This window comes from Camelus bactrianus, chromosome 1, assembly GCF_048773025.1.
Source record: "Camelus bactrianus isolate YW-2024 breed Bactrian camel chromosome 1, ASM4877302v1, whole genome shotgun sequence".
NCBI lineage: Eukaryota > Metazoa > Chordata > Mammalia > Artiodactyla > Camelidae > Camelus > Camelus bactrianus.
This window is the reverse complement of record NC_133539.1, coordinates 85,926,863-85,951,729: the sequence shown is the minus strand read 5'-3', so window position 1 is coordinate 85,951,729 and position 24,867 is coordinate 85,926,863. Positions and strand designations below refer to the sequence as shown.

The 24,867-nt window shown below is 38.1% G+C and overlaps 1 protein-coding gene across 2 annotated transcripts; it reads right to left on the bottom strand.

The window, feature by feature from the left end:
- Nucleotides 1-11,846: 11,846 nt before the first annotated feature.
- Nucleotides 11,847-23,324, bottom strand: SLITRK3 (SLIT and NTRK like family member 3). Of its 2 annotated transcripts, none has more exons than XM_045514555.2 (2): nucleotides 23,171-23,324; nucleotides 11,847-17,493 (listed from the first exon to the last, which is right to left on the bottom strand). In XM_045514555.2, exon 2 carries the CDS (start codon nucleotides 17,470-17,472, stop codon nucleotides 14,533-14,535), a length of 2,940 nt encoding a protein of 979 aa, XP_045370511.2. In that variant the 5' UTR covers nucleotides 17,473-17,493; nucleotides 23,171-23,324; the 3' UTR covers nucleotides 11,847-14,532. The 2 variants fall into 2 exon arrangements, with proteins under 2 accessions (XP_045370511.2, XP_045370512.2); XM_045514556.2 differs by lacking the exon at nucleotides 23,171-23,324 and adding an exon at nucleotides 22,171-23,011.
- Nucleotides 23,325-24,867: the final 1,543 nt, after the last annotated feature.

Genomic DNA, 24,867 nt, shown 5'->3' with positions numbered 1-24,867 from the left:
ATAATTTCAAGACATTGCTATTCTATACACTTAATAGCTGATTTGAGCTAATACAGACTGAAACAGAAATGAGCTGTGAACAGGGTGCTAGGACTATGTTTTTCAGCATTTCAAAAGATTCTTGCTTAGAGCTGACCTGAATATTGAGGACATCAGATTAGATACCACAGTATCAAACAGTGTCAAACAGCAATTCAACTCCTCCATTCCTATAGTGTGTTCTGTCTATACCAATAGTTTTTAAAAAGCTTTAAATAATTTTGCATATGTAAGACACATCTCCCAAAACTAGTCTTTCATTTCCTTGATATAATATAGCTTTGTTTTCACAGTGGCTTGCCTTGAAGTAAATGTTCAATTATCTATGCAAAATATGGTAGTATATATTTTTGTCATTACCTTATCAAGTTCTTAATAAGTAACTTTTCATTCCTGGAACACACCTTAAAGTCACATTTTAAACATCATTTAAGAGGCATCATTATATGATTTTATTTATAAAATTCCTGCATTTTGTTGCCTATTTTATAGCAGCTTTAAAATTAAAAGTGATAGAATTAAATTCTTCACTCAAAACAAGAAATGATACAAACGGGAAAAATTACTGGTGCAGAAACAGGACTAAATGTAACTAAGAAAAATTGGGAACCAGTATCACAGACAGCAAGCAGTGTTAAAGTCATTCAGAGTTAAGCCTTTGAAAATTACATCTCTTACTTTAAGGAAGAAGCCTATAGAAGCTTATTTAGAGAACTGCCAAAGATATTTTTAAATTGTACATACATTATTGAAGGCTTTTCTCCTATTTCTATTCTAACAATATTTAAATTATGAAAACAGTAGATTCTCCACTCAGCAATGTGGTGGCTGTGTCTGCATAGGAAAAGAAAAGTAGAGAGTTGAGACCATTATTTCAAATAACATCAGCAAGATTAAATAACCCTGTGGATGAGGAAGAAGTGGTAAAGTTTTTAAGCATTCACACTCTCATCATTCCTATACTTTGTGAAGTCAGTCTTTATTGACATTTTGCCTATCCCCAGGGGCTGCAGTTACAGGACTAAATCTACTAATGGGATTCATGGCCTGAATTCTACCATGCTAATTCTGAAAGAAAACATTCATTTTTTTTAATAACATTCCCTTGTTTGTGAATGCTTTAAACTTTATTTATTATTCTCTACTGCTTAGCATGCAGTATTTGACATGTGGTCAAAGAATAAAATATAAGGAGATCTAATAAAAAGATATATGTAAGGCCCCATAGAAGAGAGTAAATATAAGACTATATAAACAGAAGGGTAAGTTAAGTCAGTTCCAGTACTTTCTTTACAGTTCACACTGAAGAATCTGAGATTCAGGACTTATGTCAACACAATGAAATAATTCTAGATAATTTGTATAGTGCCCAGTAATGCCAGCATAGGAATCTACTAAATACTTCAGTCAAAAACAAAGGTGACTCCTTTTGCTAAATTCACCATTCTCATCCTCAAAGTATCTATTCTTACTACTCTGAAAAGCACTATGGTTGGAGATGTACTGAACAGAAAATCATGTTGCTTACAAGGATTTTTTACGTTAGAATTCCGTTATTACCTTGATGTAGGTTTCCTACTGAGAAGGACCTTGACATTACAAAATTATATTATCTCCTCTCTACTTGGATAGATTCTAAACTCCTTAGTATGTATTTAAGCCCTTCTCACTATGGCCGCAATTTGCCTTACTAATTCTCATCTTTAACCATTCCCTTTCACTTACCAAATCTCTTACATTTTCTTAACATTTCATGTTGTGTAGTACCCTCTCAACTTGGCATTTTACAGTGGAACCTCTTGTACTGTAGGGGCCCCAGTTAGGACCCCAATTCAGGATAGAGAAGAATGAGAATGTTATATGCATGTCCTTCTGCAGCCCCAAGCAAGGCCTGGCATTTCCAGCTTACACTCCCTTTGAATAGGTCTCTGAAAACACTCTACAGAGAAAAGTGTGGAACCAAACAGGAATGCCTCTCTCACTGGCACCTTCATAGAAAGTTTCTTTGCAATCTGAAGAAATGTTGAAATTCCTTCCTGATGATGATAGTGATAATGGTGATGATGATGATGCTCATTGCATAGTGGCCATCATTTATTCAGCATGCACTAGCCATTGATCTAAATTGTTTAGATATATTATTGCTAATAGTCGCATCTTAAAAATCTAAAATGAAACTCATGATTTTTGTTCTTAGCATATTTTCAACCGCACCCCACCTCCAGTCATCCTGTCTCAATAAAAGTCACTAACATCCACTCAGTTCTTCAAGTCAGAAGGTACAAATCATCCATGATACATTTCTTTGCTCCATGACTTTGTTAGTTACTTCACCCATTGTTTCTAGCTTCAGCAAATATTTCACATCTGCTTCCTTCCATTTTCACTGCTACCAGCTAGTCTAGACCACCAGTATCTTTAGGCTGGAATATGGGAAAAAATAAAATTTAAAAAGTAAAAGCAACACTATTAAATGCAACATGATATCCTGAATTGTATCCTAGAACAAAAAAAAAGAAATTAGTGAAATTGCTAAATAGAAATAAAGTCTGTAGTTTAGCTAATGGTAGTGTACCAATGTAATTTCTTAGTTTTGACAAATGCATCATCAGTAAGTATGTGAGATGTTAGAATTAGGGGAGCTTGATTGAATGATACACAGGGAGCTCTCTTTACTATCTTTACAACTTTTCTATACATTTAAAATTACTGCAAATAAACAAATTTTAAAAAAATCCTGTTTTCTTAGCTGCCATCTAGTCTCCTTCAATCCATTCTTCACAGCTGCTAGAGGGATCTTTTAATAATACAAATCTGGCCATGTCAGTTAGAGAGTTTAAGTATCTCAGAAAGGCTAAAACAACCTGTCCAAGATTATGTAAGTATTAATGGTTGAATAAGGATTCTCACCCAGATCTGACAGAATTGAGTATCTCTTAAGCATTATACTGCTGCTTCTTTATGTGAATGATGAATTTGGCACTTGCCACAAAGAAGTCAGTGTCTCCCAGGTTTGCTTATATCTCATTCATGGTTTAAATTCAGTCTAATTCAAAATCCTAAGAAATCCTTATCAATACCAACTAAACTAATAGGTCAGGAGAGTGAGAAAACGTTTTTATACTTTTCAGCTACAATGCAGTGTCTGAGATCTTCTTGAGGTATGAGCAAAGGTCTTCCTGTGAGGTTATTTCAGTAATCACAGTTGCCTTCACCATGATGGCTTACAGGATGGACATCTTTGGATGCACCAGCAAAATGGTCATTAGCAGAGGTCCCATGTTCTGAATTTTGAGCTTCATTCTCTCCTTTGTCATGAAGCAATTGCTGGATCATGAAGACATCCTTTAAAGTTTAGTCCCATCCCATATTCTAGAGTGTAGTGGAGAATCAAAACTATGTAAAAAAAAAATTAAATGATTTTTAAGCTGTATTATTATAGCTTACTCATCTTAGTATTATGTCAGACAGCTCCAGTATCCCAAGTTCTGTTTTCGTAGAGGGGAAAGCATTTATCAGTGAGACCTATTGTTTTGGTTATCTGTGGGATCCTCATTCGAGTTAGCTTTCTATTGAACCATACATAGTAGCTTTAGTGGAGAAACTCTGACAAAAGGATGAAATTGCAAACTATAGTAGCCTTTTCTTATCCAGTCATCACTTCAACTGATAATAGCAGGAAGCAGAGGAAATCTAAATCCCTACAGTACTCATTTAACAAAGATTCATAGTTGTTGGGTTTTGTTTTTCATATTTTTCATTTGTCTTGATACTTTTGTCCTTTAAGGTAAGAGCAAATAATACTGATCAAATAATACTGAATCAGAGCAGAGTCTACATCCTCAACTATTTAAAGCAAATTTGATCATATTGCAATTTTAGAACTATAAACAATCAAATAAAGTACATGTTAATAGGTGGTGCAGAAGACTTTTTATGTTTCTTAGATACCAGCATGCTATAAAGCTCCAGTAAAACTTAGGTTGACTATGAGCATTTTTAAGGTATGGGAAAGATTTTCCTGGGAATTATTAATTATTACCATATCTGCCCTTGGTAAAGCATCATGTTTTTACACAGCTGGTTATTCAGAAAAATTAAAGTTGTTATGTTTACTAACTTTTTCAATGGGTCAAGATAGGAAACTCAACTTGTGTCTCATGTCCATAGCTTTTATAAGTTGTATATTAACTTCTTAACATATTGTTACAGCATTTTTATTAAAGGAAATAGTAATAAAAGTATGTGGAATATTGGTACGCATATCTATACATATGAAGATTTTACTTTAAAACCCCAATGTATTCATTAGTCCTAAATATCATATTTTTAGATTTTAATTTTATATGAGCTTACTTTACATTTGAAAAAATTACTATCTACACATCCTTGATTCTGTTGACTAGCAAGATAGTCTTATTGTACATCTTCTAAGACATAGTATACTATATGCCATTTATTTGCTGTGACAACATTTTGAAATTCTGTAATTCTTTTGTACAACAACTTCTAAAATCCTTGAATTATATTCTAGATGCTTTAAAAGATATAAATGTACAATTTAGGATCATTTTTTCTCTAATAGAATTAGAGTTCAAATACAAATATATTCAAGGATAACATAAAATGCCAACAAGAATATAAAATTTTAACACAAAGTGAAACATCCAAGACAATTAAGGTGTAGCACCACAGTGGCAAGCTTCCAGATACCCCAAAATAACTCTGAATTTCTATAAGGATATCCATAGCTTTAATGAAAATAAATTAAATAAATGCCTGCAAATTATTTTTTTTTTAAGGATGTCTTTGTATTTGCCTCACATGTTTCTTATTGGGCTAAATTTACCATCAGCTAAACTCTCATTGATTACTTTGTTATATCCTTTGGTAAGACAGAGAATATGATCATAGTAGCATTTCAGGATTCAAATTTTAGTAAGAACACCTATGATTTTTTTCTCTTCTTAATGTCTCACATTAACTAAGTGAAATGTGGTTAACTGTGCATTCATTAATATTTTGATCTTGCAAGGTAAAAATATATTTTATGTATTCATTCATATGATGATTCATGCCCTTCTTCATTCATCATCTAATTTTGCCCCATGTTTTTGTCCCCAGTAGGATCATGGACAGATAAATATATGAATAGAGATAGTCATATTCTTTCACTGTAAGTGTGAGCTCGTATATTTAGCTGCTATAGAAGAGATAAAATTTTTAAATTACACATGTCTCTGAAGGAGGTGGTACATATAATGCTTGTTTGTATGCCCTGTTTTACTTAATACCCTGGGTTGAATTAACATTCCTGTACAATTTTCAGTAAAGTGTAGAACCTTCGGTTAAGCAATCATAACCAAGAAGACATCAGCAAAGCCTACTAAATTATTGCTGTTATTTATAAACATTTAGGCAACTAAGCACAAGCTTCACTCATGCCACGTCTGCTTTATTACTGGGCAAGCTCCCTTCCCTGCTTTGGCTGCTATTGAAGAAGACAAAACTAAGTTTTATAGCTCCTCCTTTCCTTCCTTCCTTTCCTCCCTCCTTCCCTTCCTCCCTTCCTTCCTCCCTTTCTTTTCATTAGTTTCTCCCCAGAGATATCTCAGACTACTCAGTTTCCTCAGTCTTATTTCCTTGAGGTCAATGAATATATATTAATAAAGAAATCCAAGAAAAACACAAGAACTTATTATATTTTCCATACTGTCACACTTCTTACGACCTCTTCAACACTCTGTCTTCCACCATCCCTTTTCATCATTTCTCTGAGTTACATACCAAAGGGCTATCAACTTTTGCAATACTGAATAAGACATACTGCTTTAAAATTCTATTCATTCTGTCAACAAATATTTACATACTGTCCATTATTAAGGCTGTGTGTTAGATATTAATAGGAAGAAAGGTAGTATTGTAGCTATTCTAGAAATAAGACAGGATCCATGAAACTCAGAAGTTTGGCCAGAATGTTATTTCCCATAGCTGTGTAAAATATGATCCTAGACATGGGGCTTCAGAAGACCCTGAAGTTAGTTTATATTCTCAAGTACTTATAATGTAATTGAAAAGCCAGAATTCTTGGAACAAACAGGCAAAGTGACTGAACTGAAGGACACTTAGGATAAAATATTCCAACATATTTTATCTAAAACAGCATAGAGTAAATAGTGTGCGTAAGTGTTCGAGAGAATATCAAAATTCAGTTTACTGTATCGATAAAATACTGGATGAAGGAAATTTGAAGCTAAATTTTGATGTCCACGAGCGATATGTATTTTCAGAAAATAAAAGAATAACCACAGTGATTTGCACAAATATGGGAATTAGCAAACTGCATACATGAAAGATAAAGTATTTGCTTGGATGTAACTAAAGATACTTGCTGAGAACAGTAGTTCTCATAGTGAGGATGGATGAGTGGGCATATTAGAATTACCTCAGGAACTTTTTCCAACTGATTACACATTGTCTTCCCTCTCTCATTTTCTGTTTGCAATATTTTAAAATTATTATTCTCCGATGCCCCTTGCACAGAAAATAAGAGTGGAATTGTGCTTGTTCCAGTTAGGTTAGGTAGATAGTAGATTGAAGAGAAATTCCCCAGAATTGGTATCTCTACCCACCCTTCTTTAGGACACAATAGCTTATAGAAATGCTAACTTTTATTTTTGAAATCGGGTGGGAGTAGTGAAAGTATTATCTCAGAACTGGGTAGCCATGTTTGAATTAACATGAAATAAGAGGTGATTTATTATCAAACTCAAGCCTGGTTCATTTAACAAATAAAATATTACCAGCTAGTTTTTATGTGTTGTCCACACTATGTCTTACCTCATTTTGAACCTTAAATTTAAATGTTTTTTTAAAATGTCATTTGTGGAATGATGCATTATGCAAACTTTTTTGATAAAGTTGTAGTAAAAAAAAAAATCCATGTATATGTGCGTATGTATAGATACAGAATATATATTCAGAATTCATTTGAGCGAGGTTCAGCTACCAGTTATCTACATTTATAAGGGGAGGAGAGTATATGGCCCAAATTAAGGAGCAATTTCAGTATCATTTATACTGATTAAATACAAATCATAAATACCAATAGAGAAGAACAGTATTACAGCTAATGAAAAATATTTTAAACTATATATGTTTAGCTTTAGAATAGTGATAGCTTTGGGATATATTACATGACAAATTATAGTAAAATTCGAATAAATAAGTTTTCTTAAATAAATATTAATTAACTGAATTTTGTTCCTTAAATAAATTCTGATATGGGGCTGAGGATAAATTTTTAAATGTGGCTGAAAAATCAACCCATGGGTAATAAAGATTATTATTTGTCCAGGAAAAATTACTAATTAATGTAAAAAAGAAAAGAGGACTTTATAATTCATTTTACACATCTATACCATGAATTAAAGCTAAATCTCTTAGTTTACATTGTTACTTCAGTTTCCTTGTGATTTATTTTGCATTAAAATTTACTTTTAATTATAATTGGTTTAGTTACTGTTAACCTTTGATTTCATGTCCAATCATGTTAACAGACAGTAATTGAACTGGCTTAGCATCATATTAGAAGATATAGTGAACCTACTATGGAATTTAAATCCTTTCAAAGATAAAATGCTGAAAGGTTTATATGAAAGTCTGGTTCAGACTTTCTCCATTAAGTCTTTATCAAATAGCCTTCAAAAGGGAAAGCATTTTCATTTTTTTCCCTTCTCTTTCCATTGTCTTTGTTGAGGAAGGGTTACTGAAGGAAAAATGAGAGATTCATGGTCCTAATTAGTCCACAGACAGATTATTTATACATGTTAACATTTTCTGTAACCACCTTCCTTTTATTGCCAGCTGGAAAAGTAAGCATCTAATAAATTGTGAATTAGAAATAGAGGAACAGAGTTCACTTTTAAATCCAAATCTTGTGAAAAAGAGCACAAGTAGGAAAAAAAATTCCAACTCAATTTAATACATTAAAATGTCCAATTTAAATATACTTTAAGGTTTTTTTTCCTACAAATTATAGTATATGGTTAATAGTTTACATATTTACAGACTTGTTTTTATCATAAAACTAGTACCACAGACCCCCCAAAAAAAGGCATTTTAAGATAAATTGCTCTACTGGAATTCTGTTAAAAAAACAAACAAACAAACAAAAAACCCCTTCAAATTCCAAGCAATGATGTAACAACTGAATATTTAGAAAGTTTACACTGTAAATAAGGAAAAACTACTGAAAAATGTGTGAATTCCAGTAGCAGGAAATAGTCTTGGTACAAATATTTTATATTTGTATTTTAATTTTAATTAAACCAGTATTTTGGCTGCCATACCAAGGATAAAGGGCATTTCCCAGAGGAGGAAAGGAAAAGGCTTTGAGATTTTAAAGATAAATGTCATAATTTTACAGCATTTACTGATTCTCTCTTGATCTTCAGAAGTGGTTCTAATTTTATTATTATAGATTCTGACTTTTTTCACCAGACTTTATAAATGATTTAACCGTGAAGTGAAATACGTTGAACTGTTTTCTCACCTTAAGGTACAAGATAAGTGAATTAGACATTTGGTCCTTGGTTGCGGGAACTCATCGTTCCCTGATCTTTCCTTGGCACCTAATTTGAGCTCAATGAGTGTGCCCTTAGTCACAAGAATATCTTGGTACCAAGTCAGAAGCAGAAGTAGAAGCAGGGCTGTCAGGAATAAGGGAAGAATATAGAGCCAGGAAGGAAAAGAGAACTTCTTTCTATTCTTCTACAGAATAAGATGACATTTTTGTTTCAGCATCTTTTTTCAGAGCTAACTTTGCTACCCTCAGGATTGTTTTAAATGGTACTGAAAATCAATTGTGTAGTCTTTCATCATGCACTAATAAACTCTAAATCTAAAAGTTTGTAGTAGAATGGGTCAAAAACCACAAAAGCCCTGTATTCACATATAATACAGTGTTGGTAATGTGGTACCTTTCATTATCAAGGGAGTAGCCTGCTACTTTTACAGTTGAATTAGAATTAAGTATTCAGGTTTTTTTTTTACTGGTCATTAGCACATTCTTTTTGATGAAACGTGTTTGATTGTGATACAATTGAATACACTGCAAATTCTATCAATTCACTTATAAACAAGTATATGAACTGATATACCAAAGAAACATTTAATTAAGTATGCTGAGCCTTTTTGTCACTGGGTATTAATGAAGAAGTTCTCCTTTTTACTAGTGTTCACTGGTGTTTTAATGTTAAAAGATATTGAGGATTTGGGTCAAACAAATTATAATGCCTTCCTAGCTATATATCTTTGAAGTTCACAAGTATTATTTTCTATTACACTTTTAAAATCATGTGAAAAATAATCTATATCAATGCAAGAGAGAAGAAAGAATACATATTCTCAAATATATGTGTATTATTTTTAGGAGCAAATATTATCAGAATTAATAAAGCTAGTCAAACTGTTACATCTTCACAACTAGCAACCCCTAGAATACACCTGCTTTCTTAATATGAAAAATCTTCCCCTTCAATTCAGATCTTGTAAAATCATACTAAAATGATCATCTCTGTTTATTATTATTATTATTAACTATTATTATTATTACTAGAGTATTATACATTTTAATTAGTGATATTAAGAGTATTAAAATAGGATGACAAATGTCTCAAATATGACCTATATTTCTCTTATTACCTTCAATACTTCACTTTTTCTGTATATCTAGATAAGTTACAAAGGTCTTGTCAAATTAATAAAGCTACTGAAATTGTTTTCACCTATAAAGTTTATTCTAGAAATAGAAAAATGAAAAAGGAGCACTTATTTTTCATTTGACTTATGTTGCATATTTATAAGAGATTAGTTAGTTTCTTTACTGTGAGGACTTCACTTAAAATAAATCACAATTTGACTGAGGTTTGTTCCCTATGATTTAAATAATAAAATGAAACAAATTGGAAGATAAAAGACTTTTAAGTTCAAAAATATTAATTACAGTTACTTTTTACATGTGAATATTCCCAAAGTGAAGATTCATAATTTCATCCAGCTTCACTTGGATGGTAGCTAGACAGAACCAAGGAAAATAAATGCATAAAACTGAAATTGTTATACATGAAAGAAAAAAATCCATAGTTTACATGTAAGTATAATTCAGCATATATAAACTATATACATGTATATACAGTGTATACACATATATAGTAGTACTATATATATACACACACGATTGCCCCATTACACACGTGTTATTGCTCCTATTACTTTTAAAAGTCCTATAGTGTATGTATTAAACAAAATACTTGTATGGTGAAATTCATGATAGTTACGTATGCTCTGTTTACCTGAATCTTCCCAGTTGAGGATTTTGAACTAACTATGAGTTATAAATGTCTAAGCTCAGGTTAAATTAGCTCCTATCACTTAAGATGAAGTGGATGTCCTTTTATTACCATTTCCTCTTGTATTATCATGACTTGTTATAATTGTATCTCACATTTTGTTAAGCATTTCGTTAATATTTCCTTTATCATAGCCATTTTACAAAAATGCAACATTTATTGTCTTAGACAACATAATTGCTAAAGGAGAGGACTGTATGAACAATGAATTTACAGTAAATCGAAATAATGTGTTGCAGTGGTTAAATAAACATCCTTATGTTCTGCAGTTACACTGTCAATTTTCATAATTCCAAACACACATATTCTTTTCAGATACTAAGGTTTAAAAGTAATACTCCAAGGTGAGGGAAAAAAAAAAAACTTTCAAGCTCAGTAGTTAAACTTCCCTTGTCATCTCTCTCTAAACTTTTATTTCAAATTTGGTGGTCATCATCCTTATATTTTTCAGTATTTTGCAACTAGATGAAATAATATAACTTCTCAAATAAAAACATAACAGCATTCACATTATAGTAACGTATGTGAAAAATAATATGTTAAAACTGGTACTAAATAAAACTGGTATATCAATTTATATTATTTTCCACTCATCATCTCATAGTTAAAGGGACATTACAATACATTGTATTACTTTCAAATATTATTATTATAATTTATAATAAAAGCAATGAATAATAGCAGGTATCTGTCAGATCTGGGTCTTCTTCAGTCTGACTGACCACTATGAAGTGAATTAGTAATCTATTTTTTCTTAAAACTTATCATTTTGCTGCAGCAAAAACAGAACAAATCCTAATCATAGTACCTACATTAATATCCATGGTACTTTAAGACAACATGTCTGGTATTATAAATTAAAACTAACATAAGTATTTCTAATGCACAGCTAAAATAAATGACCTGGCCAAGGGAGTAGAAAACTCCATGGAAGCCAAAATTATTTCCTTTGATACAAAATTCCTTCTCATATAAATTCATTTTCACTAAATAAATTTACTCCTCGTTCAAGGGTAAAATTACTGCTTACGTATAAGACAAGACTATCTTACTTTATGTATTTAATAAATAAAATATAAACATAATTATCAAGTTATATTGTAATTTCATATGGTTTATGGACACTCATTTTTCAAATGTCAAAAGCACTGGGATTGTTAGGGATTGTACTTTAAGCTAATTTGTATAATATGCCATGTTATCAATGTGCACAGTTATTAAGAAGATGATAATTACCGTTAAAAGTATCTAGCTTTGCACTTTGAGTTATTAATATGCACATGCTTTCTACTATTCATCAAAATTTTTGATTAGGAGGAATGGGGACATGATAAATAACTAATTTGGAGGGACTTCATAGATCAGATTTTAAAACACTAAAAGGTTAATACTGACTTTCTGCACCTTAAAAAAAGACTTCAAGTAAAGGATGGAGAGATAATTAGAAAGAACAAGGAAAGTGAGATAACTATGAAAAAGGTGACTTATGAGACAGTAGAAAGAAAAGAAGAAGAAACAAAAGAAGAGTCACACCTGTTTAATAGTGTGTCTGATCCCTTTGCATAAGAGCTGCATTTCAATATTGTATGTAGAGAAATACTGAATCATGTCTGTGAGCTTTTCTTCATCTGAACTACACTTCAAATAATGGAGGACAAAAGTTTTAGGTACAAGGTACCAAATGCAAGGTAGCCCTGAAAAGTTGCATTTTATATTGATATACTTGTGTTTTTGATTTTATGCATACCTATGTTATTACCCATATAGAATTAATCAAGAGATATATAAATTTGTTGTATTAGGCATTCATGGGGCTTTTTTTTTTTTTAGGTACAGTGCTTTAGTTTTATATCAATCACACAGCTTTAGAAGCTGCCAGTCCCCCTTTTTATGGGAAAACAAAAGTGATGTAAGGCATCAGTGACTTGTAGTGAATTACATTCCACACATAATGATAATTTCTACTAAGGGCAGCTTGAGGAAACACTAGAAGAGAATACTGGCCTCACTGCAGGATTCTGCAGTTACCAGGTCTATGAATCTCTGGAGCTCTGCTGTCCTCTACTGGCCTAATGAGATAAGTGCCTGCCTCAAAGCTCTTGTGTTTCTTTGTATCAGTTTAGTTTTCTCCACAAACAAGATACTGGCACCTTAAAAATCATGTTTTCTTTGGTTTCGCTCACATGTAAATGGATCATAACTTGGATTATTGTCAAATTAATTTCACAACATCATTTTAGTGTCACAGAGAAAGAAAGACTCATTCAGCATCCTCTCTATCTTAGTTCAAGCATGATTGGGGTCAGGTGTAGTAAGTGGTTGGGGAAAAAACAGTAGCAAAAATATAACAGTGACAGTTTTCACAGATAACAGAATTCTGAAAAATTGGTTCCAAGGCATTATATTTTGATTGGTTGGTGTGTGTGTGTGTGTAAGTAATTTTGCTGTACATTTTAAAAAAGAATAGTAACTTTACTTTCCTTTTCCTTTGTTTTTAACTATCGTAAGATTCATGGATCCTCGAGTATCTCCTAATTGATCCTGTACTTCTTAGAAATATAGTTACTTTATTTTCTCCAAGTTGCATCCTGCCTAGGAAAAATGGTGCATCATTGGGGTGCTAAGTTTGAAATTCATAATCCAAGAGAAAGAAGTGAACTATATAAATCATATTTTTTATGTCCCAATTGTATCCGGGTATGGGATAGGCATGGTGGGTTATAAGATTTATTAACATCACAGTGCATCAAACTTGTTAATAAACTAGCTTTCTGTATAAGAAGTTAAAGAAAGATTTTTTTAAAAATGGGAGCACAAAAGGCATGGCATAGCTGGAGTTTAAGGTTCAAGCTTTGTATCCTCTATATATAATGTATTATGTTTTTCAAAAACTTTTTATTAGGAAAAGCTATACCAGACGCATAATCACTATACAATGATTAAACATTACCTTTACAATTTATAATCACTGAAATTACAGAATAAATATATGCACATTTCTTTTGAATCTTTGTGAGAGAGAAAACATTAAAAGTGCTTCCTACAAAGCTGTTAGTGATATATAACCAGTTGCTTTTTTATGTTTTTTTAAATATTTTATATATATATTTATATATATATAAGAAAGTGCAGATGTTCTCCAAAAAATCTTGGCATCAGGATGAAGTGTCACAAAGAAGGTGCTCATCCCTAGGTGTGTGCCTCCAGCTGTTAAACCACCAGGCCTCCACTTCAGTAGGATCCAGCCTAGAAGATGACGTTTCTCAGGGTGGTAGGAGAGATGCTGTAAGCTGTACACTAGGGTGAAGGAAAGGTGGAGCTATGGAGAGAAGAGGAATGGATCAAACACGAACCAATTAGATTGAGTTGAATGGGAGTGCTGTGTGTGTGTGTGTGTGTGTGTGTGTGTGTGTGTGTGTGTGTGTGTACCTGCACCAGAAGGAAGAGGCCACAGGTTTAGGGACCTGCTTGTGTTCAGGGATTTGTGATTTGTCTGTGGGTATATGTGTGAGAAAAACGAGTGGGTGAGAACATTCGAGCAAGACCCACCCCTCCCTCCCCGTCTTGCAGTTTCCAGGCATGCAGCAAACTGCATTGTTAATACATGTACAGAATCTGTGCCATGATGGGAAGAAAAAAGAAAGCCACAAATGTCAATTTGTTTCCCCCCCCATCCCTGTCAAACAAAACTACAACTGAAAAAAAAAAGTTACTGAAAATAAAGACACACTGAATTTTACTTAATTAGGATCAATACAGCGATCCCCAATATACCTTATACATGGCACAGTCAAAGTCTCAAGTTTCAGTATAAAAAAATAATGATAACATTTGCTGGCAAAAGTCTGCGAAGGCACTTCATTGATTAATGATCTGAGTATGGCCCTTCCTCCAAATCACATCTGAGAGGGGAGAGCATACATCTGTATTTTCTAGTTATCATGCGGTTTCAGTTCTGTTCAGGGCAGGGAAGTTTGTGAGAATGGAGTTATTGGGACAAGTGTAAAGGGAGCAAGGGATATATTTCTTTAATTTTTCTTTTCTTTTGAAAAAAAGCACTAATTTATTTTTTCTTTTTCTGTTAGAACCTATACGTTGTCTTCTCCAGGACTTCGAGGTAATCCGGCTTGGTTTGAAGTTTGGCCCTTAACTCGAGGTAATCACTTTTTTGGGTTTGGTGGTCTGTGAAGCCCTTTCCAGCCGAGAAGAGAAGGGTTTCTTTGAGCCTGGCGTCCTGCTGTAAGTCTGGGTATTGCATGCCAGGAGGGTGGACATGCAGCTCCTTTAATTTGGGCACTGTGCCATAGAGACAGTCCACAAATCCCACTGTGCAGGGGGCTGGTTGTGGCCTCTCTCGGTCTAGTAGCATACTGCCACCACCGCAGCCTCCCCCAGGAGGAAACAGCACCACCCCACCATTCTTCTCGTGGTGGCGGAACCCACCCAAGTCTCCCCCAGTTCCCGCAACTACCCCTGAAACCCCACCAACTGCTGGGGGGTGAGGGTGAGGGTGATGATGATTCATGGTCACTATGGTGTTGAGCTGGGAGCTGGACACTGCCAGGGCCCACTCCTTTTCTTTTTCCAGCACGGTCCGGTAGTTGGTGTGGTTCTCCTTGGGTGTCTCAGCAAACTGCTCACTTCCTAGGAGAACTTCACTCATTCCTGGCGGTTGTGTCCCAGGAGCCCCACGTTCGGCACTCCCTGCCTCCTGGACTGATGGAACAGCCACCTCCTCCTCCTCACGAGGCTTGTAGATGGGGTTGTTGCACATCTGAGTAACTGGGTGGGGTATGTACTCATATACATGACCCACAGGCGGGGCCTTCTCTGGGGAAGAAATAGTTGGTCGTCCCCCACCTCCATTTCCACCTCCATTACCTCCACTATCCTCAAAAAGCCGGTGGCATTGCATCTGGATGCCAGTGAGGTCCACACCTTCCTGCCGCTTGCTTCTAAAGGGCAGCTTCTTCCGGCGCCGTCGAAGGACATAGGCAAAGAGGCCTGCAGCAACAAACACTGCTGAAAAAAACAGAACCAGTAGGCTGAGAATCAACACTGAAAGTGGCACAGGGCCCCCAGGAGCAGAGAACTCATATGGTGATGCACTTGTAGGCCCTCCAGCAAGATGAGAATCTCCAGGCTGGGCTGGGGATGCTCCAGCTGGTGCAATGTGCAGCATCTCTGGGCAGAGAACTTCCAGCTCAATAGTGCGCACATCACGGTGGGTGAGGTTCTCAGGGCTCCTGCATAGCACATCACCCACCACACTGACTGAGCTGATGGTTTCAATCCACTGTTTGAAGGGAACCAGGTCACAGGTACAGTCCCAAGGATTCTCATTGAGGTCTATCTGGACAATGGCATTCAAGTGTTCTAGGACACCAGCCACAGGAAGGTAGAGGAAGTAGTTCTTCCTTAGGTTGAGCCGGGCCAGGGATGTGCCTGCAAAGGCATCCGTTGGCAGGGTCCTCAGCAAATTATTGTTGAGGAATAGCAGCTTCAAGTTAGGCATGAGGCTGAAGGCTGCAGGCTGGATTTCCCGGATGACATTGAACTCGAAATACAAGTAGTGCAGACTCTGTAGGCCTCGGAACATGCCTGGTGTCAGCTTCTCGATATCGTTGCCATTGAGAAAGAGGCTCTTAAGGTTGGGCAGGTTGATGAAGGCCCCATCCTGGACGTAAGAAATACGGTTGTTCCCCAGATGTAAGAGATCCAAGGAAGAGAAATTCCAAAAATCAGAACGGTATATTTTCTGAATCAGATTGCTACTCAGATACAGTTTCTTGGCATTCAGTGGCCTTGGAAGAAGTTCAGAAATGTTATTAAATCCTCGCTCTTTGCAGTTGACAGTCAAGCCAAGGTCATTGATGTGCAAATTACAGGTACACCCAGTAGGGCATATAATAGGAATGGGTGGTCTGGTCTGGTAAGGAGCAATGGGAGGTTGGTTTGGACCAGGGTATAAAGCTTGCGATGTGGAAGGCGGCCTTGGTGTTCGAGGCTGTTTCGTGGGCTTAGGCTGTTTATTTGAGGACTTATATTCAACAGAAGAGGCAGTAAAATGGACAGATGACAGCATTGAGGAAGGCTTAGTTGGCCATGCATTCTCCTTGTTTGGTGACAAGTGGGGAATCCCCAAACTAGCTTCCACCTCAGAGTCAGACAACAAGGGACAGAGTTCTGTCTTCCTGATTTCTCGTAAGTCTTTTCCATGGAAATGGAAAGGGGTCTCGCAGGTGATGTCTCCCACTAGGGCAGTGTAAGGAATGCGTTCCAGCCAACTCTTCAGTTGCACAATTTCACATGTACAGTTCCAGGGATTTTCTTCCAGCTGGAGCTCCATCAGGCTTCTGCCAATGTGGTCTAGCATTCCTCGGTAAAAAAGAACTTTTAACCTGTTTCCACGTAGGTCCAAGTGGGTTAAGGAGACAGCCTTAAATAAGTTGGCTGGAAGCATGGGGATGAGATTGTCATTTAAAATCAGAACTCTCAATTTACTTAGGTTCCGAAATGCCCCACTCTCTATACGTTTAATGACATTGTAATCTGCCTGCAGATATTCCAGACTTTCCAAGCCAAGGAAGGTGTCATTTCTGAAGATGTCTAGTTTGTTCTCATGGAGATATAGCCTCTTTAAAATCTTAAGACCATTGAAAGCTCCTGTTTGAATGTCCTGCAATGCATTGTTCCCAAGGTTAATGGACACGGCATTATTCAAATGAAGAAAACTGTTGGTGTACAATTTCCTCATTGAATTCCTCTGCAGATACAGTTTAAAAGGTCTTGACCAGAACTCAGTAATCTGACTAATATTTGTAAATCCTTTACTGTCACAATGTATATGAAAGAGGCTTTCTTTAACTTCACAGTAGCATGGATCAAAACAGGGCTCATCTATTTCCTCTGAGTCCTCTATCAGGGGAATCGGGGTAGTCCATCCTAGAGCAATTGTGCTTAGAAGAATTATCCACAACATCTTCCCTCTGTGAAGCATCTCAGCTATAGAAGGTTTCATCGTTCGTGGCTGATTACAAAACTGCAACAGAAATAAAGATGCAGATTTTTAGCTTTTAGTCATATGCACTATTCTCATTGACTCCTACATATGGGGCTTTTTGAGAGTGATATAGAAACTTTAGCAGTTGTTGAACTGACACGCAAAACGACCTATCAACATGCTTAATATGTCCTATATTTTAAAATAAGAAGACTCTGAAATATTATACCATGTGATGACATTTTCCTGAATCAAGCCATACTTGGTAAAGAGTGTATCATACAATCAAAAGCAGCCTTCATTGCCTGTTATAGTAAGCAGGGGAACTGGCATACAGTGATTGCTCTGGGGGTAGGCAGATTCAGTAATAATGGCCATCATTTGGCCATTACACCTGTTTGCATGTAAGAACTCACATTGACACCAGAGGTACCTATTATAGATCTGACTGGAACTCTGATGGAAGAATAATGTTCTTTAAACTGTGGGATTCTACTCATAAAAAGACATAGCATTCTCCAAAGTTATTAGTTTAAACAGTATGATAAATTATGAGCTCACTGGCCAATATCAGATGTTGAGATGTATTAGATGATTGGTTGCTCAGGAAAACCTAAGATTTCTCTTAAGAAGTAAGCACAATATACTTAATTATAGTGTATGCTCAGTAACACACTATACCCCAAGTGCCTTTTGCCCAAGCACAGATTATTAACATCTCCTTTAATCAAATAATTTCTTCATAGGTGTATCATTTGGCTGCTTAAATCCTTTAGGAATGATTAGCCTTTCTAAAGAATAAGCCCATGCAATTGTCACAGCTAAAGATAGTGACAGCGAAAGGATGCTGAGCCTGGAAGTGTCTGTATTAAAACACTTGCAGAGTTTAGTTTGGAATGTATATTTGTGCCTTCAAGATCAAGTGAAGAACCCTGCAATAAAGGTGGAATGGCAGGTGGTTAGTTAGAGGAGAGTTGGGTAGTTAAAGGCAAGAAAGGGTGGACACCTCGATTCTTACCTGCTGATAAATGATCTATTACATGAAATACATTTCAAAGAAAGACATCATTCTTTTCCAACCAGAAGAAACAAATACAGTGCACTATTCTAATAATAGAGCCTTCCTCTGTGGCTCCCTTTGCTTGCCTAATATCATCAGTAAATGAAAATGCGTACATAAATAAATTATAATAATGCAGTTTTATTAGATTGCCCTTTCTGAGTCACTGAAATATCAATCACAATTGAATGGTTGTATTTAATCAATAAAAATAAACCAGAGTTTTTAGCATATACTTTCTCTCCACACATAAATGCATACATTAAGGAAATACTTTGCCAACTCTCTAACTTAAAACACAATGATATAATTTATAGGGAGAGAGAAAAGAATAAATCTCCACATTCGACTTGCATAAAATGTACATAGCTGTAAGAAAAAGAGAACGCATAAGAAAGCAAAGAGAAATTTGCCTCAGGCATGCCATACTCAATTTTTAGAAACAATTAATTGAAAAAAGAGAAAAGCAGATGAGGCTACATTGCAGTATCAGTTAGTCTTCCCTGCCTCCCTTATAAAATATTAAAATCTACTTAAGTTCTTTCTTTTTCACCATTCTTTTCTTTAATTTTTTTTTCTTCTTTTTGAGGTCCCTGAGATTTAGACAAGAAAGGCTCCAGATGTCTTTGACTTACCTATTTTGCAGAAGATTTTTTTTTAGCATTGACCATCGGGGTGGGGGCGGGGGTTAAAAAAAAAAAAAAGCTTGAGTTTAAGGATTCTCTCTCTCCCTCTCCCTTCCTTCCTTTCGCTGAAGCTGAAGCAATGGGGGATAGAGGGGGTTGGCGGTGGGGGCGGGTGGGGGACCAAAGGAAAAAAATAAAAGGCAGCAAGCTTGAGACGTGCTGGGAATGCAATGGGCCTGTCAATGGGCTTCTTTAGGATGCAGAACTGCCGCTTGGCACACTCAGTAGAGGAGGGAGGAGAAGGGGCTGCCGCAGGCTTCCAGCTTCCCTGTCTCCGCGGCTGCCGCCGCCGTAGCTGCTCTCTCTGGGTACCGGCAGCACATCATTGGGCACTTGGAGGAAGGGCGGGAGGAAGGCAGGGAAGTCAGGCTCAATCACGGTGCAGAATCTGTGACTTATCTTGCGCTGGCTTTTTTTTTTTTTTTTCAAATATGTGCTGTAACCCTGGATCCAGCTTTCCACGTCACAAAAATGAGCTCCAAGGAGGGGAACGCGCTTAGCATGGGGTCGGGCGCGAGCACTAAGAAGCCGCGACTATACAGTTTGTGTGTGTGTGTGTGTGTGTGTTTGTGTGTGTGAGGGAGGGAGGGGGAGAGAGAGAGAGAGAGAGAGAGAGTGTGTGTGTGTGTGTGTGTGTGTAAGGGGAGAGAAAAGAATTGGAGGGGTGGAGATGACAAACTGTCAAAATAAGAAACAAGAAGGAAGAGACCAACTTAGGGGAAACATTCCTTTGGTGGGAAAGGTGGAGATGGAGGGGGAGTGTAGACTATTATTTATTTTTATTCTTTTATTTTAACTGCCAAGGAAACCATCGCTTGACTAGTTTGCTCCTCTAGTTCCCAAATCTCTGCTCTCTAGTGTAGATGGTTTGAAAAGTAAGACTACCTTCAGGATTATCCTTTTCACAGCACAAACATACTTGTCTCCAAAAGATGGGGATAAAAGAAAATTCAGGTCTCCAAAGCAGAAGAGCTGAATCTAGCTGATTCTACCTGGGTGTCCTGAGTAAGAGCTCAGGCAGCCTGTGACTTGGACTGAGTTTCTCCTGCATTTTGCTTCGATCTCTTTGCACCAGGAATCCTTTTGTTGTGATGCAGCTCAAAGCCTTATATTTCCCCTGGATTCAACAGCCATGTGTTTGCTTCCACCTTTTAAAAGACCGAGATAAGCCACTGCTCTGGAAGGATATGTAGACCACTTGGGTAACAATGACACATTTCACTTCTTCCACCCTGAAAGACCTTGTAGGGATCGGGGGCAGCATTTCAGGGTTTCGATTCTTCTTTTCTTTCATTTTGTTCCCCGAAATATTTCTCTGTGATATATTGGGGAAGGGGATGGAAGAGAGTCATGAGGGTGGGGGTGATTGAGGGAGAATGTTTCAGTGAATAGGAGCCATCAGATCAGAGCTCACAGGAGCCTCTAAGAGGAGTTTTTAAAGGCTCACCTGGCGGTTCTACAGTCCTACCTGCTGGGAGGAAATGCACCTTAGTGGGGAAACTGGAGAGAGGCAAGCAAACAGGTCTAGTTAGCGGGAACTGTGCCTCATTAATCCCCCCCCCCCAAACACACGAATCTTGTCACCAACTCATGGGGAAGGGAGGGGCTTTCTGGTGGCTAAAGACCTGGACTGAACCTCACTTGCTCAAGGGCTCAAAGTTAGCCCATAGAGATGGCTTTCTCTTAAAGCGCTTTTTACAGAATTAGATTTCAAAGGAAACACGGCTTATGTATGAATTTCTTACCATTCTAAATGTATATAAATCACCTACCTCAGCAAAACGTGTCTTAAAGTCGGTCATAAGATGTGTGTATGATATTTTGCTTTTGAAATGAGCACAACTGTGTCCTCCACTCCACAGTAGCTATCAGAAACTAAGTAAGCAGGCGGGGAGAATTCTCTGACATTCTCCACCCTTAATAGTCCAGACCCACCCTATTTCTCAAGTCTCAACCGAGAAGCAGACCAACACCGACAGCCAGAGCTCAGAACGCGAGCAATCCCATCTCCTTCACCAGCTGCCAGCCGCTCCCCCCTCTTTCCCCCCACACCACCTTCTGCACCCAACGTGCAGAGGCGGTGACTGTTTCGCCGATCTTATCGGAACCCAACATGCGATGGAATCGATGGATAACCGGGAGGCTTCCCGGAGCTGCCCAGTGACGATAAATGGCCCTCTTCGCATTCATTCTCACTTCTCTCTTGATAACAACAGCCCTCTAAGTTTTTGATTTGGGACATGTCCTAAAGGCTATTTCACTGTTTTCCTTTCCTTTAATCTCAGTGTAGCGTATCTAAGCCTTAGGAAAAGCTCGAAAAGTTAGGGGATGAAGGGCCCTGGAGCCCCGGTTTAGAACATTTCCTGCTGGGAGCGTCCGGCATCATTTGTCCACGGGGAGGACAAGAAGCCCTTTCTCCCCACAGTTCCCCCTTCCACCTCCCCCTCCCCTTTGCCGGATCTCCGAGCCCAGTAATCTCTCCATATCTAAGATTAAATATTCCAATATGGAAGCAAAACGGTCTTCCCTAGAACAAATAATTAAAATGCTGCATCATTCATTTTCTGAAGAGCTCTGAGCCTTCCAGAGGTCCTTTTCTAACCCGCTGTCACCAGGCGAGCGAAACGCACAATGGGTCTGTTTAGAAATGGAAAATGATTAAAAGCTCAGGCCATTTTCCTTCTTACAACAGGAGCGATCCGTTGGGGGAGGGGCCCTTCGCTCAGCCACCTGGCCTATTTTTTGGAGTTACGATTTACTTCCCCAAGAAAAGGGGTCCGAGGGTTTGTTAGTCTCCAGGACCACTCCTGTCATCCTTACAGCTAAACGATCCAGTTTAAAAATACAACCCCCAGCAGCTGTAAGCGTACAGAAGCCACTGTGGGCAAACTATATGCTCTACAGTGCACATCCCACACGCGAGAATACTGGTTTCAATTAGGCAAAATAGGAAAGGATGGCGGCGAGTACCTAACCGTGCAGAGCGCTCTCGATCTCCGAGGTTTACTCCAAGGGGCTTCCCAGCGGGAGGTGCAAACTCTCTGGGAGGCTGAATTGTATCCATCATGCCGTCGCCTGCAGTTTCTCCTCCAACGGCCACCAACTTTCAGAAAGGCCACCAAATCTCGCTTGTAATCCTTTTAAGTGTTTCCACCTTTGAGACTTGCAAGGAAATGGTCGGTGCATACCAGTGGGAGAGCCGGGCGCGCACCTAGCGCGACAATGCCAGTGACAGGAGCTCACGACCACAGTTCTATTTACCCTCGATGGCAGGCAGGAAGCCTGTGTATCCCAGGACTGGGTTCTTTGATTTAAATTCTTGGTGCTCTCGATTCAGCGGCGAGTCTCGCGGTCCCCGAGAACCCTGGCTGAATCTCAGGGTTTTTCTCTTTCTCGCTTCCTGAAAGGTTGACACTCACAGCGCAATTCCTGCCCGAGGCCTCTTTCGGTACGAGGAGCCGGGACTATCCCTTGCCTTTGCCGGGTGTCTTTGCTCTTGACCCTTTGGGTAGGTGGGAGTGGGGGTGGGTGGTGTGTACACGAGAAAAGAGGGTGGGGAGGGGCGGGAAGGAGGCAGGAAGGGGGCGACCAGATCCCAGATCCTAGCACTGGCCAGACAGCGAAGGTGGGGGCGCGGGGGTGGGGAGGAGAGGAAGGAGAGAAAAAGAGATACGGGATACAAATACAACAGTATGGCTGAACACACCAAATTCGACTTGGATTTAGATCTCGGGCAAAGCACCAAGGTGAAGCGATCCTGTCCTCTGAGAGTGAGCCCCCGAAGAGCTCACTATTCAAGCATCCTTACTTCTCGAGCGGGAGAGGTAGGGGGCGGGGAAGGGAAGGGACCGCGGAACGTTTCAGGCCAAGGGGACGCTCACGGCGGCGGCATCTTTTAAGACTGACCTGCTTTAAAAGTGCCACTCTAATGGTATAGGAAATAACTAAAATCGGATTACACGTTACTTACCGACGTCTGTACTCAAACTGGGAGCGCCAGGTCGGGTGTTAGAAGGCAGTATACGAAACGCTGGGCTGGAACCCCAATTCAAATCCATCAGCCTCCCCCAAATCGCACACAGAGGGAGCGGCGCTCGGGAGCCCCCAGATCAGCCCATCGCTGATCCGCCAGCTTATCCCCCCACCCCCCCCCGCACCCCCGGCCCCTCCTCCGCGCCAACTGTGTAAATCAGCCGCCGCAGTCCTCTCGCCGCTCATCACAGGCAAATCCCTGCTTAGGAAGCAAGGAAGCAAGTGATTCTCTCATATTCTCTCTCTCTCTCTCTCTCTCTCTCTCTCTCTCTCTCTCTCTCTCTCTCTCTCTCTCTCTCTCTCTCTCTCTCTCTCTCTCTGTCTCTCTCTCTCTCTCTGTCTCTCTCTCTCTCTCTCTCTCTCTCTCTCTCTCTCTCTCTCTCTCTCTCTCTCTCTCTCTCAGCTTTACAAAGAAAAACCTTGTAAAATTCAGTGACAGGAAGTTAGCATTATGTATCTGTGGATTGACTTTAACTTTTATTTGCAAATGAGAGATGTCTGTTTGGAAAATTACAGCCCAGGCCAGAGGGGGTGGGGGTGATCAAATTAAGAGCATCTGAGCTGTATTGGTGGGCGGTATCGCTAAACGCCTATCAGAAGCTGTTTCCAAGTTATTTGCAGTAGCCCTCCACCTTCATGATACATAGGTGACAGTTTGCAAGTACAGATATTTCCTAATCTGTTTACACCTGCTAAAAGGGAGGACAATAAAACTGTATGGTGAAGGGAGGTGTGTGGGGGGTGGGGGGACATTTGCTGGAGAGATGCTGGATAGCATTTCCTGACAAATCAAATAAGGACACTTGAACAATTATTACACCTATGTGGAAGTGTTATTACAACATTATATACCCACTGGAGGCGACCATTACCCCCACTGCAGTCATACTAATGCAGTCATTTAATGCTCCATTCAATCTGCAATGTAAACTAACGCAGTTCTTTTTAATAGATCTCGTTCATTAGAGACTTGTGTTCGAGAAAGGCAGTCCTCTACTAACTCCCAAACTGAATAGAAGGTAGCCTGGGGACTCATCTTTGTATCTCTTGCCATTCCTTCCTCAACTGAGTGCAATAAATTGTCCAAGACAAGGGAAGTTGTGTAGCTATTATAATTGTAGATGTAAAATGAGCCCACCCTATTTTCAAAATCTTTCAAAGGAACTCTGACTCAACACTTGCAAAGAGACAGTACTCTTTTAATTTATATATGAAAACTTTTGAGAAACAGGCTTGAAGATGAGATTTTAGCCTTTATTTAATGGTTTTTCTATATACTGTGTTATATCATTGTTACTCTTTATTGTATACTTATAATACCACAAGTCCAGTGTTCCATATTAACCTCATTCAAAGAGAGAAGAGGATGGAACTGGTTATAGTGAAAACCAGGGGCCTGTGGGCCTGTGGGCCTGTGGGCCTGTGGAATTTTTTTGGATATTGTGTGTGTGTGTGTGTGTGTGTGTATACACTAAATTCAGTATTGGTTATAAATAAAATGTGAATTTAGACTGCTTTTTAAAAGTAACATACTTAAAATGTTTCACTTTGTTCTCCAAAATACTCAGTTTTCTTTAAGACTATTTAGATTAACAAGATATCTGCAGGAACCAAGAAAATGATAAAAGCACCACA